This window comes from Rhododendron vialii, chromosome 1a, assembly GCF_030253575.1.
Source record: "Rhododendron vialii isolate Sample 1 chromosome 1a, ASM3025357v1".
Lineage (NCBI taxonomy): Eukaryota > Viridiplantae > Streptophyta > Magnoliopsida > Ericales > Ericaceae > Rhododendron > Rhododendron vialii.
This window is the reverse complement of record NC_080557.1, coordinates 45,959,333-45,974,618: the sequence shown is the minus strand read 5'-3', so window position 1 is coordinate 45,974,618 and position 15,286 is coordinate 45,959,333. Positions and strand designations below refer to the sequence as shown.

At 35.9% G+C, this 15,286-nt stretch overlaps 1 protein-coding gene across 1 annotated transcript; it reads right to left on the bottom strand.

Annotated features, from left to right (window-relative positions):
• Positions 1–3,776, bottom strand: LOC131321163 (protein CUP-SHAPED COTYLEDON 3-like). The gene is made up of 3 exons (XM_058352174.1): positions 3,475–3,776; positions 1,148–1,413; positions 1–690 (listed from the first exon to the last, which is right to left on the bottom strand). The coding sequence occupies exons 1-3, from the start codon at positions 3,641–3,643 to the stop codon at positions 274–276; spliced, it is 852 nt and encodes a 283-aa protein (XP_058208157.1). The 5' UTR covers positions 3,644–3,776; the 3' UTR covers positions 1–273.
• Positions 3,777–15,286: the final 11,510 nt, after the last annotated feature.

The following is a 15,286-nucleotide window of genomic DNA, read 5'->3' as shown; positions in this document are numbered from 1 at the left end:
TAAAATTACAAACATAATTTAATCTCATTTAATAAATCTAATTACAAATTAGCAATCACATATCGTAGTACAAAAGTTGCCAAACCAAGTGCTATACCTACCTAATACCCACAACGAAACGAAGAAAATAAATACGTATCTCTACGACATTTTTAAATAACCAACAATGTAAAAAACATGCATGCATGAAAAATCAAACACAAAAGAACACCTTAATTATAATTACATCACAAATCAACTAATTAATGGGGGCCTAGATTTTGGTTTTCTGGTTCAGGGAAAAACTAGATTCTCACGATCGTCATCGAACTCCATCGTCCCCGCGAAATTCAGATCGACTCCGTGATCCCCAAAGCTGTTTTCTTCGAAGTTCATATCGAATAAAAACCCGTAGTACTGATCATCGTCGCTTCTGGGGAGTGAGTTATGGTGTTTTAGGGCCGCCGACGAATTTTGTAGAATGCTAGTAGGGTTATTTCTGTCTTGATTTTGATGGGGTGGGCATAGGGAGAAAGAGGTGGTCATGGTATGGTGGTGGTGGTTAGGAGGAGGAGATGTAGACACATATGGAGAAGTTATAGCAACAGCTTTGGTGTTTTCAAAAACATATTGTGGAGGGCTATGAAGTAATTTGTTGCAGCTGTTTTCTTCCTTGCTTTTGTTGAATACTCTACATAGCACCCAGTCCTCCTGTCAAAATGTTAACAAGTTATGGATACGTTTTACTACTACTTAACAAGCAAAAAAATTTAGAGAATATATGAAACTAAAGAAGGGAAATGTTTGAGCTGATCAAAACCAGAGTCGGCGCGCAATGTGGATTGAGGTGAAATTCGATACTAAGGTAATACACTGTGGAGCATTTTAAGGGCTTCCTTGATGGAATCAGAAAGTTGAATTTGTAATGTGTGTCGGAGGAGGAGTGGATCCATCCAATTACTCTATGTTGGATGTTCATTTTCAGTCTTTCTCCATATATTTTCTCTACTTTTGTCTCTGAACTCGTAAGCGCTTGTTTGCTTTTGGTGTTCCCCTTCGATGTAACCCTTTTGAGTTTTATAAAAGCTTCGTTTGTCAAGAAAAAAAAAATGTTTTGTTTACGGACTTTCCATAGAATGAAAGTTTGAGATCAACTATATATACCAACCTTGGGAGGCATGTGAGGGTTCTCGAGGCGAAACTCGTGCATGATCCAACCGGTTTTAATCCCATTCGGAGCTCTGTTCTGGTAGAAAACCAACGTCTTTCTCATCCCAGCGATATCGCCAGTCCTCGGGTCGTGCACCGTTCGGTCTTTTCCGGTAGCTTTCCAGTATCCAGAAGTCGTGGCTCGGTTGGCTCGGTAGCCCGTGGCATATTTCCGGTCTCGGAAGCTGAAGAAGTACCACTCATTGGAGTTGAGCTTTGCCACCTCTGTTAGACAACAAAACACACATATGAGTAGGTTTGGCATCTAAAAAAAATGGTTATAGACTTATAGGTATATGCCTTGCATGACACCAAAAACAAACTCTTAGTGAAAATAAACTCTTGTAAGGTGAATTTATGTTTATAAATTGCCAAAGAAGCTTGGGAGAGTACACCAACACATACGGATGGGCAGGTTGTCAAATTGCGAAGAAGCTATGAAATGTTTGCCAACAGACTGATTTGGAGGGTTAAGAGGTTAGAGTAAGCTGGAGTCTGATTTGGTCAAGAAGTCTAGCCACATGTTCTCATGGGATTTTTTGGTGCATTTGGGGCCGATGGTCTTGAGATGAATGATGACCTGAACCCTGAAGAAATTTTGACTGAGTTCAGTCCGGAGCTCTGCTTGTTTTGACTGGATGTGACTCATTCAATTTCTATTGAATGTAATTTTCTTTTCTTTTATCTTTTCTGTTGGCCTTTACAGTACCTCTTCCTTCGTGGTCTATATTTAGTCTTTCTTCGATGTACCATTTGTCGAGTTACTTAATAAAATTTTGTTGCCTATCAAAAAAAAGATGAATTTACGTGGCTCGTTACTTTCCTTTGGGTTTGATTCTTAGGTGACGTTCGCCTGTGATCCATTTAAATCTTTGTAATCTTTTTCAAAAATTTATAAAAATGAAATTGCTGATTAAAATAAAAAAGAAGGTGAATTTGGAAGTGTGAAGGAGGGAACTTTGTCAATATAAATATTTTGCCCAGTTTTTATCTAGCTTATGAGTCCCCAAGTATGATAAATTTTTTTTCCGCGGCAAAAAAGATTTTATTAATTTTTGAAAAAAATTAAACGGGTCTCGAGCAAATAGGCAAAACGCCACCCCACAACCAACCCTAAAGGACGGCAAGATGACATCACCAACCCCAAAGGACGGCAAGATGACATCCCCAAAGTATGATAATTCCCTGAAAACTCCGTTCAAAATTAAAATTAGCACCTGAAATTGTTACCCTTTATATATATATCTATCGCCACCTGAAATTGTTACTTGATGATGTCATGAATCTCATGCATAGAACCCAAAAGCGTAATTAAGAAGCATTTCTATTTCTTTCCCTTCCTTTGCCTTCTTTCTTTTTTATCACTTCTTACTTTTGAAAAGAAAACACCCTTTTTGACTCTTTTCCTTGCTTTAAGAAGAAAATGGGGAAAGCGGAAAGGCTTGAGAATAGATAGATAAACTATATAATAAATATTTCCCAAGGAGATTTGAGAAGTCTTTACTTGAAAGTTTCTTAAATGAGAAAGACTTAAAGATAATTATGTCCACGTACCCATTTCCCTTGAGGAACTATTCGGTTGTCTTAAGAGTACCGTCGTGTGATTGTCCATCCCTCGAGTAATTACGCAATGGCCTTAGATTACCGTCGTGTGATTATTCCTCGAGTAACTATTCAGTAATCTTAGCGTACCGTCATGTGATGTATCGATCTTTTTCAACATCGTATTTTGTGTAAGATTTATATACCGAATTGTGAACCACAAAAACATGGGTACTGGTGCTAGCTGGACACATTCAAGCAATTTGGCGCTACCCAAAAGCATGCAGCCAATAATTTTCCCTTGTTCCTTATCCTCTAGCTCTACCCGGACCACCCCACCTCTCTCTCTCTCTCTCTCTCTCTCTCTCTCTCTCTCTCTCCATTGTCGCAACATTTTTGTCTTCAACAGACCTTACACATGAGGTAGCATGTCTGTTTGCTTATATATACCAGAATCAAGACATTTTTAGTTTCTCCATTTATGTCTTTAATTAGCAACATACATGGACAAAAACACAAGTACAGAAAATCTCCCTAGCTCCACTGTATGTCATCTCTTATACAGTATATATGTTGTCGAAAACACGTATTGTCATGCGTCGAAAATAACAAAGAAATAGAATCCCGACGATCGATATATAACAGGAAGAAGAGAGGAAAATTACGAGAAAAAAACACTGAACAAGAAAAAGAGTTTGGAAAAGCAGAAACTAGCTAGAAGAGGGGATCAATAGTATTAATTACCAGGAAGCTGCCATGGCTCACATACATGCAGGTCAATCTCCACCAGAGTACCCTTTAGAACATCTTCGTTCGCAATCTTCTTGTAGAGATAATGGCAGACCAACTCCTCGTCGCTAGGGTAGAATCTAAACCCTGGTGGCAATGAATCTCCAATGTCTCTTAAACCCATTCTCTTTCTTGTTTTTTTTAGAGAGAGAGAGAGAATGTTGGGTTGGGATTGATACTACCTTGTGAGATTTCAAAAACCAATTTATGTTATATGGGTTTGTATTGTATATATAGAGAGAGAGAGGTGTTGATGAGTACCTTTGCAAATTGGAATTTGTGTCAATATTTTAAAGAGTTTAAGCCTTGTGTAGTTAGTTATGGACATATTATTGTATGTAGAGGTAGCTTTCAAGAAGAACCAAAGTCACAAGAAATCTTTCTTGGGGGTGGGGGTGTTATAAAGGGGGAAAGCTTAAAGCATTTAATGAGTACAATCCAAGACTATAAATTTTAGCAAGACTACCCTACCGCTTAATATTTCACCGTCCATTTCGATAATTAATGGTTCGGATTTTTATACTCTTTCCGTCCCATAATATTTTTTCGGTCCGCAAAACAGAGACGTAAAAATAATACTATTTTTGTGAGAAAAGTTAAAAAAAAATTCAACAATTTACTAGATCTCGACGAGTTCTATTAACTTATGAAAAAATTTAAATTTTTTCTCGAAAGAAATGTATTATTTTGTAGTACTCGTTTCGCGGACCGGACAAATATTATGGGACGAAGGGAGTATCTCGTTTGATATAGAGACACGTATAAATGGAATTTTTTTAAAAAGAAGAGAAATTGTAGTAATTTGCTGAACATTTTTGATTCGATGGGTGGGGGCTGAGCAGTCCTTGTGATTCTTAGGCTCTGGCCCGCCAAGAAGAAAAAATTGCCCAACTCCTCTAATGATTATGAACGGTTTTCTTTTTTAACAAGAAGTTTGATTGATGTAAGTTTAACGACACTTACAATATGTAATTCATTAAAAATATTTTATATAAAGCCAAACTAATCGTCTAGTTTCGTACATGATTGAACGGTGATGGTACGTAAATTTGGATTAAGGTCCTGGGTAATCTCCAATCCCGTCCAGTTTGGGTTTTGTGGGTTCATTCCAGGTCCACAATAATGATTGAAATCGTTCATTTTGTAGAGCTCGTTAAGTACTTTTGCCGTGGAAAAAAAAATCGTGTTCATCATATAGCGATCATTTCCACATCGAAAACCTTTAAGAAAGAAGCTTTTTAGTGGAGTATAACATTAACCAAGAAACCTATAATTGTGGCGCAAAAGCCAGTAGGTAACATAGATTAGCTTTCTAGATTTGATGACTATTGTCCATAATTAAAAGCTATTTCAATAAAGCCAAACACAAAATTCTAACTTTAATTAACAAACCATTGTACGTACTTTCTTTGGCAAGATATATACTCCTCCATCTGTTTGATCTGATCTTTAATTAAGTCTTAATTTAGGGGCGTTAATTAATCATGCGGTAAGCGAAGTCCCATCAATCCGATCTCGATGGTAGACGAATAATTTTCCCATCGACGTCGCGGTAGGCCATGGGATTAGCTTTGACATGGGACCTACTACTGATTTTTTTTTTTTTATCAGCAAAGAAATTTTCATTAAAGAATCTCGATGTGGAACCTACTACGGATATTAAACTCATGATAAGGTTAATTTGTTTTGTGTATTTTCTGATCTTCTTTCTTTTTTTTCTTTCCTTGGCATGCCGAGCTAGTTCTTGGCCATCAATATCTTTTCCATCTTCTCGATGTATTCTTGTCTATTCTAAATAAAATTCTTCTTTTTGCCTAGCAAAGAAAATGTTTTTTTTTTTTTTTGGGCAACAAAAGTGTACTTGACACGACATGTATCATAATAATTAGGCTTATGTGATATGTAGATTATGACACGAATGGGTCCCAAGGGGATGCTTAGCACACAATAGATGGAAATAATGGAGCTTGATTTAATTATCACTTGTTATTTTGAGTGTGGCAGAGGAATTAACCAAAAGATTGGAGATCTCTCAAATACTTCCAAAAATGTCAAAATTACCCCTCAAGCACGACGTGTCGGCATGACACGTCATTCTATTTGGCTTGTATTGCCCATCATTTGAGGAATAATTTAATTCTGGCTCTACCTTACCTTATCAGATTTGATGATGATGAAGCCAAAAGCAATGAAATAGATGGTTGCAATTAATTCTATTCAAGGTCATATATGAGTAAATTAAGAAATATTTGTCAATGAAATTAGGGAGGAGATTCTTTAAGCCACTTTGATCTCTCTCTTGCTTGTAGAAGAAGAAAAGCATTGACTAGAAGAAAAAGGAGAATGAAACCCCCGACAGGCCATGTTGTTGGGATCTTTGGGCGCAGTGGATCTTAATTGGGGGACGAATATTGAATTTCTTTAATTTTGTCTTAATCTCATGAATTAAAAAGGTGTCAAGAAGATCCCGAGCTTGTACTCTGTACTTCATATCTGATATAAAAAGATCTATTTTATCGATTAACAAAAAAACTCATAAATAGCACTATCATATAATAAAGATATAAAAATTCCACATCCAAGAGCACGTTCTAATTTTTGAATAATATTAACCTAAGTTTCATTACGATAATGCTTAAAAGTTTATGCATCAAGGGTCCGATGAGAAAGTAATTGATGTGATGTAACACATCGTCTAGGTGTGTACATGTCATCGGCCTGTGACACATCATTTATTTATTTTAATACAAGCGCAAGAAAGAATACAAGTTTCAGAATTAACTACATCAAACATGACAAAGGTTCACAGTAGTACTAAACTCAAGTGATAGCTCATTAACACCAACCGGGGCTAACTCAATTGGCCAGGACTTTTGCATCTCACTAGGAGGTCAGGGTTCAAGTTTTCCCACCTGCGTGTAGGTGTTCTTCTCTTAGAGGCTTTTCCTTTCTTTCTTTGTTTCTACCCTATAATGAGCTTATTTCTTGTATTGGTTGAGTTATTGGATTTGGTTGTCTTGTGAACTATCACAATTGATGATGTAGTGTTCCGGATTTGTATTTTGTATTTCATATATGATGTAAAAATGATATCTTCTATCGTTTGATAAAAAAAAGTGATAGCTCATCAGGGAAACAAATAACTCTCATTCAGGAAAAGAAATAATCATTTGACCCCTGACCTCCCATATGAAAGTCTGCAAAGGTTGTCAACTGAGTTAACTCCAATTGATTGACGCATCATCTAGTTTTGTACACGCATTTTCTTGTCATATTTATCTGCTAGTATTTTTTTTTTTTTCCTTAAAAAGAAGAGGTATACGATGAATGTGGAATTCTAGGGCTAAGGAGTATTTCCTGGGAACACATTTTGGGAAAGCTTGAGCAAAGTTGGAGAAAGAGTAAGGACTTGAAATTCCTCCATTGGAACCAATAATTTCTTGGCCCCTCTCAGCTGTCAATTTGCCTTATTCACTCCCTTAAGTTATGGCCCCTTCATCCGGGACACTTGCCACGTACCCTAACTTACCATTCTTTTTTTTAAGATTTGTGCGCCCGCGCAAATGAATGGACATATATGTTCACGGTATATAAACTTCATCTTTTCTTTATCAACAAAATTACGTATATTAATAACTCGACAATGGGTACATCAGAAAGAAATAACACAAGCCTCGTGCAAGGAACACCTGAGCTAGGGTCGAACTTACTAAAAAAATCAGAAAATCTGTTCACACAGACATTATATGCACAGATTGTGCACAAATTTTTTTGTGGGGCCCACCACGGGTCCCACACAAATGATCCAAGCCGTTCATTAAATGTAAAACACTTTTTCAAGGGTCTCCGTGAAAAATCATCTTAATACGATACTTATAGATGTTAGATCCAATTATTTAACTTTTCATTTTCTTGAAATCTTAATGAAAAGTTAGATGATTGGATCAAAAACTTATGATTATCGGATTGAGCTGATTTTTCATAAGGACCCTTGAAAAAGTGTTTTACATTTAATGAACGGCTCGGATCATTTGTGTGAAACCCGTGGTGGACTCCATAAAAAAATCTGTGCACAATTTGTGCACTTTTGTCTGTGTGGTTAGACTGGTTCTTAAAAAATAGAGGGAAAAAACATCCAAGAAAGTGTTGAATTAATAATGTGCCCTTCATCTTGAGGTTTTAATTTTTAGAAATTTTGACTTTCACTGTTTTTTTTTATACCATCTGTACTCCTCTTTGTGCCATTATTGATAACTTTAATTTTATAAACCAAATTCACTTTAGCTATGACCCACAATAACCAATCTTGTCCATTCTACAATCCATATATGTTGCCTTTGGGCGTAGATTCCTATGGATAGGAAATCAACCCCTTTGGTAATACTAATTTCTAACACCGCTCATTAACTTCCGTTGATGTATATAATATTTGACCAAAAAAAAAATATTCTGTAGCGGATTCTCTGTATCTTTATTCTCATACAATTTTGACCTTTAGATTACGGGGTGTTTCTGGTCGTGAAAAATTTGAAGATTTTTATTTGTGGTAGAGAAGTTGTTAAGATGTTTCCGGTAATGAATAAGTTGTTGAGAAATGTCCAAGTTATTTCCGGTAGTGAATAAGTTGTTGATGGGTTTGTGAGTAGAGTTACTGTAGCAAAAAAAAATTGTTGACAAATTTTTTGTTAGTAGAAACGAGATAGTAAAATGCTGAAACTTTTTTGTTGGTAGAAACGAAATGGTAAAATGCGTTCAATTTTTTGTGATTTTTGTAAGTGGAAACACCCCTACGTGATAGTTTCGTAGATACTAAAATTTAAGACACAATCCGATGGCTTAAAGTACAGACGGGTGCAGGGAAACTCGGTACAAAGAACCTAAGGTGAATGATAAGTACCTTATACTCTCGCGCATTAGGTGTCGGTTTAAAACCCTCACTCACTCCATCATAAGATTCTCTATCCTAAGATTAAAACATTTTATTCTCTATCTTATGATTCTCATGGTGGTTGAGTTAGGCACATTTTATTCAAATTTCAACATCACTTTTCTAGTAATATCTAAAGATCTTTTGCACAACTTTATTGACAAGCTAGAGAAATAACTACGTACCTCTTAATCTCAAGAGATGGATTATAGTAATTAATTGAATTGGATGATTAGAAGAAGCTTGAGGGACAAGCTAGGTAAGAGGGCTCTCTCTCTCTCTCTCTCTCTCTCTCTCTCTCTTTACCAGCACTCCATGTTCACGAATCTAGCTACGTACAGCTAGCTCGATCGAGAAAGAAAACTCCGTTGCTGCCTCCTGTGTTTAATCTAGGCCCTACATCCTTATTTTTGGGTTTGGGAGTCCTTATTTTGGACTGGACCAAACATTCCAGACGTCGATCGCGCATCTTGTCAATCAATGCAAGGGAGGATGGAATGGGGTGCCCCATGCACTCGTCCTCCGGGACTTTATCGTTTTTAGTGCCCCGTGCACTCGTCCTTCGGGACTTTATCGTTTTTAGTGCCCCGTGCATCGATTGCACATCTTGTCAATCAATGCTGGGGAGGACGGAAAGGGACTTAGAGACTCTGCCAAGCAGGGGTGCCGAGTACATCTCGGCCGTTCAAAAGTGTTTTGGACAGCCCAAATGTAAAGGTATCGAACGAATTTAAAAAAAAAAAGAAAAAGAAAAAAGATGTTTCGATCCGGGCCGTTGATTCTGAGATGAACAGCCAGATTGGCCGCTCGGCACCCGCTTGGCAGGGGTGCCGCTCGGTAGCGTCCACTACAAGAAAAAACACAATTGCCGACTAAAGGTTTAGTCGCCTAATGTGGCCTTTTTAGTCGCGAAATGGTTTTTCCGACTAAATAATTTGGTCGGCAATTTAGTCGGGGAATGAGAGTCGGCAAATGTAATTGCCGACTAAATAAGGTTTAGTGGGCTAATGTATAGAACATTTGCCGACTAAATAAGGTTTAGTCGGCTAATGTATGATTTTAGCGACTAAATGGGGTGACTAAAAACTTGGTCGCGGTTTCTATTTTAGTCGGGAAATGTAACTTTTGCCGACTAAATACTTAGTCGGCAATAATAATCGCATTGTGGCATCAAGTGATATTACAAAATAATTAAAGGGCCAAAATGGATATATAATATTCCTCTTTCCTATGCACCTTTTGTATTTGCATGGTTGGTTTCCTTTCCGGACAGAACCTCTAAAGTCTCGAACCCGAGACCTTGTGTTTCATTTCACACCCATCTTGCCACTCAACCACCGGTATTCTCTGTTTACTTTTCGGTAATAAAAATACTTATACCATTGGATTTTGTTTGTTTTACCCTCAGTTTTTTACTGTCCATCCAACGTTTAATATTTTTATTTGAATCCATTATAGATCCTATAAAAATTATTCAAACTGCAAGTCATTCTTAAAATATTTTTTTATAGGTTCTTTAAAAAAATTAGCCCAATACGATTTGAATAGAGCTCTCATATGAGTTAGGGGTCTCTTAGGGTGTTCATTGAAAGACTTTAGAGCCAAAAATTCATTATATGACCATCCAGGAAAAAATGATAAGAAAAATAAAATCTTTTCATCGGTCCAAACAAATTGAAAATTAGAGGACTTAATTTTTTTTTATCCGGTTCAATCTATTTGTGAATTTTTTTTAAAAATATGAAAAAAAAATTAAGTACTCCAATTTTCAATCTATTTCAACTGGTACGAAGATTTTATTTTTCTGATAATTTTATCCGAAATGGTCATAATTAATTTTTGGTTTTAAAAGCTTTCAATGAGCACCCTAAGAGATCCCTTAACTCATATGAGAGCACTACCCATATTGGATTGGGCTAATTTTTTTATGAAACCTATAAAAAACATTTTAAGAATGACTCGCAGTTTGAATCATTTTTATAGGATCCGTAATAGGTCCAAATAAATATTAAACATTGGATGAACAGTACACATTTCATAATTCTATTTGTAACTTGACGGAAAATGATGGCAAAGGCTTAATTGTAAGCTTTTTTTTGTAAACTTTGGAGGTTAAATTGAAAATACGTTAAGTTTGAAAGCCTATGGGACATTGCGGTATAAGTTCAGAGGTTTTTTTTTTTTTTAATTTTTCCCTTTTTTTTTTTACCAACACACTAAAAGATAATATTTCAATCACATTCATAAAAAGACAGAACCTATTCTCCAATACACAATTAGAACCATTATCACCCGAGCCCCATTTGAGGTATTTTTTGCCCGGTTAGAACCAATCTATTTTTGTTTTATTATATGGGTTAAAAAATCATTCTTTAACGAGATAACAAGGGTTTATCTAAACTTGATCGAGCCACAAATTTACCAGAATGAATTATTCAACAAGTGTAACAACATGAACGGTGTTGATCGTAATGATTTTCTCGCGATTGTGTGCCTTCTACAATAATGAGTGCAACATAAGACCTAGTTGACTATCAAGTAAATCAAAGTATAGATTGTAAACATAATTGTCGAGTAATTTTTTATAATGCCCGATCTGAACCATTAGGATTTCACTTATTACCAATTATAATGTTGTCACCAAAATCGAAGATCACTCGATATCGGGGACCACATGATCAAAAGATATTTAATGAGTTCGGAGACGTTTTAGTGTTATAGTGAACTAACCAAGCCCTGCCTGAGGTCTTTTTTTGCAATCCAAATCATCTATCTTTGATGTAATACGAATTATAGATCATTCATACTAAGAATGAAGTTAACCGCATATGAATAGATACGTGATCGGCCAACAAAATTCTTTTTATTTAAGAATTTGCGTGCCGATAAACGGCTTTCCTTAATCCGATCGAACCAAAAATTTACAAAAATCTTATGATTAAGAAAGAAAAAAAAAAGATAAAAAAAAGAACGGCTTCGATCGGGAAGGTTGCATCGTGCTCAATGTCATCGGGACAAATATTTCCTTGAAATTTGTTTGATAGGGAAAAAAATTAATAATTGCCGACTAAATGTAATTTTAGTCGGCAAATATACCTATTCCCTACTAAACTATTTAGTCGGGAAATATTTTTTCATTTATTTTTGATTTTTATTTAAATTAGGAAAAATTGATATTCGCCGACTAAATTATTTAGTCGGGAAATGTTTTTCATTTATTGACTTTTTATATTATGGAAAAAAAATGATATTCCCCGACCAAATGTCATTTTAGTCGGCAAATATTACCATTCCCTACTAAATTATTTAGTCGGGAAATGTTTTTCATTTATTGACTTTTCATATTACGGGAAAAATTGATATTCCCCGACCAAATGTAATTTTAGTCGGCAAATATTTCTATTCCCTACTAAATTATTTAGTCGGAAAATGTTTTTCATTAATTGACTTTTTATATTAGGGAAAAATTTATATTCGCCGACTAAATTCATTTTTTAGTCGGCAAAAATTATTATTTCCCGACTAAAATAGGATTTGGTCGGCAAAAATTATTATTTCCCGACTAAAACTATTTAGTCGGTATTTGTTCAACAATTGGCGACTAAATTTACTTTAGTCGGGAAATTTTAGTCGGCAATGGTGTAATTTCTTGTAGTGGTCCCCGGATCCGATGGAAAGGGGTGACTGGAGGGGCCCAGGCCCTTGCACAATTTTAAATATGATCTTTAATTATTCTACTTTCTCCATCTCAATTTGTTTGCTCATTACGGAAATTCTCCCATTTTATTGACCCAAGGGCTTTGAATTGAAAAGTGTATAGGTTTCCAAAAAAATACCCTTTAGAACAACACAATTACTTAAAGAGTAAGAGTAATGTTAGAATTTCACATTAAAAGGGTATAATTGGAACTTTGCCCTTTTGGTGGTTTCCAAATATGAAAAATTGCAAACAAATTTGGAACAGCCAAAAAAGAAAATGTAAGCAAACAAAATGGGACGGATAGAGTACTAGGTTTTCAGATTAATTTAGAAATTTTATGTAAAATTGGCCCATGTAAGTCTTTGGATGAAAACAAACATCTTGATTTTTCACTTGACCCAAAAAAAAAAAAGGAAAACAAACATCTTAAAATAAATATATTTGAGGGGAAACTTTTTTCTATAATTATAAATTATCAACAATTTTTCGGTCACGTGTGTGTAAAATAAAATGACGGCTACATATATATACACGAACTTATTGTTCGGTCTACCACATAGCAATACATAAACAGACCATGTAATTTTTGTTATCATTGAAGAAATACACTGGTTCAGGCTCCACCAAGTATAAATATTCCTGCGTTCGCCGCTAACCGATACTGGAAAAATTGGAAATGATACTCAATAATTCTCACTGGCTCACTAATATATATACAGTATTGCCAAATATGCTCGACCTCCAAAAAAAAATAAAAATAACACAGTAATGGAAAATAAATACTACTAGCTACTAAGGTGGCAAATCAAATACTCCGTAACTAACTAGGGCTAGCTCAGTTGGTCAAAACTCTTGCATCTCACTAGGAGATAAGGAATTCGAGTCTCCCAACTTGCGTGTAGATGTATAATGGGCTTATTTCTTGTATTGATTTGGTTGAGTTGTTGGACTTAGTTGTCTCGTGTAATCTCACAATTGATGTTATGTCATGAGTTTATACTATGTACTTCATATCTGATGTAAAATGATCTCGTGGCAAATCAAATGCCATGCATGATTGATTAAGGATGGCCCGCATCAATTCATTATTTCATTACATAGTACGTCCATATATACCATGAAACTTTCGTGATTGATTAAGGATGGCCCGCATCAATTCATTATTCATTACATAGTACTTCCATATATACCATGAAACTTATTACGTGGACTGGATTGCTCAATCCGTTCATTATTGCTTCTGATAAAACCCTAGTACTGCGAAGACGATGTCAAAATAGTACTTGCGGCGAAAGCTCTATTTTACCATACTCTATTCGTTTCTCAAGGAATATACTCTCGCGTCGCTGGGAATAGAATAAGTGATCACTTAATCTAATGAGAGACCGATCTCTACAAGGTTTTGGAGGTGGCGGTTGGGGGGAGGCTCTGGATGTGGCAGTGGCCGTCGGGTGGGTGGTGGTGTCTTGGGGCTGCGGCTGCTGGGTTTGCTGTGTAGGGTTTGAGTTCTTAGGTTTTTTTTTTTGGGAGATTGGGCTTGGCCTATCAGGTGTTTGTTTGGTGTTTGGGTTTGACTTATTTGGGTGTTAGGGCTATGCCCTATTTGGTGTTTTCTCATCCAACCTTTGGTTGGATTTCCTTCCCCTCTCCTCCGACTTAATGTACCATTTTGTCAAGTTTTTTTCGAGTCATTATCTGTTTCTGAGCTTATAAACACAGTTTTTTTTTTTTTGGCCAAACAATATACATTAGTAAGGGGTTGACGGGGTGTTAGTATGTTAGTCAATAAGAGTTCAGAGGCTATCCATAACCTTGAACCCCAAATCTACTCCCCATGGGACTCGAACATTGGTCACCACTAGGAAGAGAAGTGAACATTCCACCTATGCTAGCGTGGAAGTTCTATAAACACAACTTGCACTAGGTGGACAACCGTATATTTTCTGCGGTTAGGGAGTGTTCCACGTTTTTTTTTAAAAAAAAAAAAGTACTTATTTTACATTTTCAAACTCAAATATAATGAAAATGTAAAATAATTTTTTTATTTTTTTTGCATTGTTTAAAAGATCTCAATGAAATCTATCAAATAAGATCTATATTGCCGGGAAAATTATTTACGTAAACACATAATTTTTGAGCTTGAAATTGTCTTCTTGAAGTATTTTTGAGCTTGAAAAATAATTGACCAGTAAGAAGTATTTTCATCAGCAATTTGAAGTAAAATAGTAACCTCTGATCATTAAAAAAAAGTGTAAAAATAGTAACCGTTTTGCCAGCTTGATAAAATTTTGAGGATCTAACTCTAAAAATTTGCTCTTTACTTAGTTTATGATAAACGTGAAAGATACGGAAGAAATCAAGGGTTCATTTTGAACTCAACGGGAGACTAAATGCCGAATAAGCAGTCAATCGTAATTCAGAGCCGATCCTAACTTTTCGGGGACCTAAAGCAAAGATAAAAGCTGAAGTCTTTATGTTGGACTATTATAAAGGGTGCCAAAATAGGACACCCTGAAATTTGTAAATTTTTGGGGCCTAAATCAGCCGTCTCTTGAATTTTAGCTCAAGACTGGCTCTGCAATTGTTCTATAAAAAAAACTAAGACAAACCTAAGCCTTATTAGTAGGGTTGGATCAACTGGCTTGTTAGCAGAGTTAGGACTCAGTTTCTCTTCAGTTGGTAAATTCACTTTGGTAAGTTCACTTTCAATTTTTGGTCACCATGGATTTGGTGTCGACAATCCGCCGCGTTCATTTTGAGAGTCTCGTTGAGCAAATTGGTAGTTTGATTGTTCAAGTTTTCATATTCTAGTCTCTCTTTTTTTATTGCCCAAATCAACCTTAAACGAGCTTTTATCAAGTCAATCACAAACTCAACTCGGGTAGGGTGATTTTTGTGCACAAAAATCCAAATTCTCGATAAACTGTTAAGCAGTCGAGTTCAAGTATCCCTAATTTTTGGCCAACCAATAAGCCAGGATATCGGGATACTGCAGGAGACATCAGGACTGTCCTAAAGTGTTTTCAGCGGTCTGGATTAAAAACGAACTCTTCCAGAATGTTTGTTTTCAATCCGGACTATTGATTACCGAGATAGACGGTCTAGATACAAGGAACTACTTTGCAGCATCCCGGGCGGGT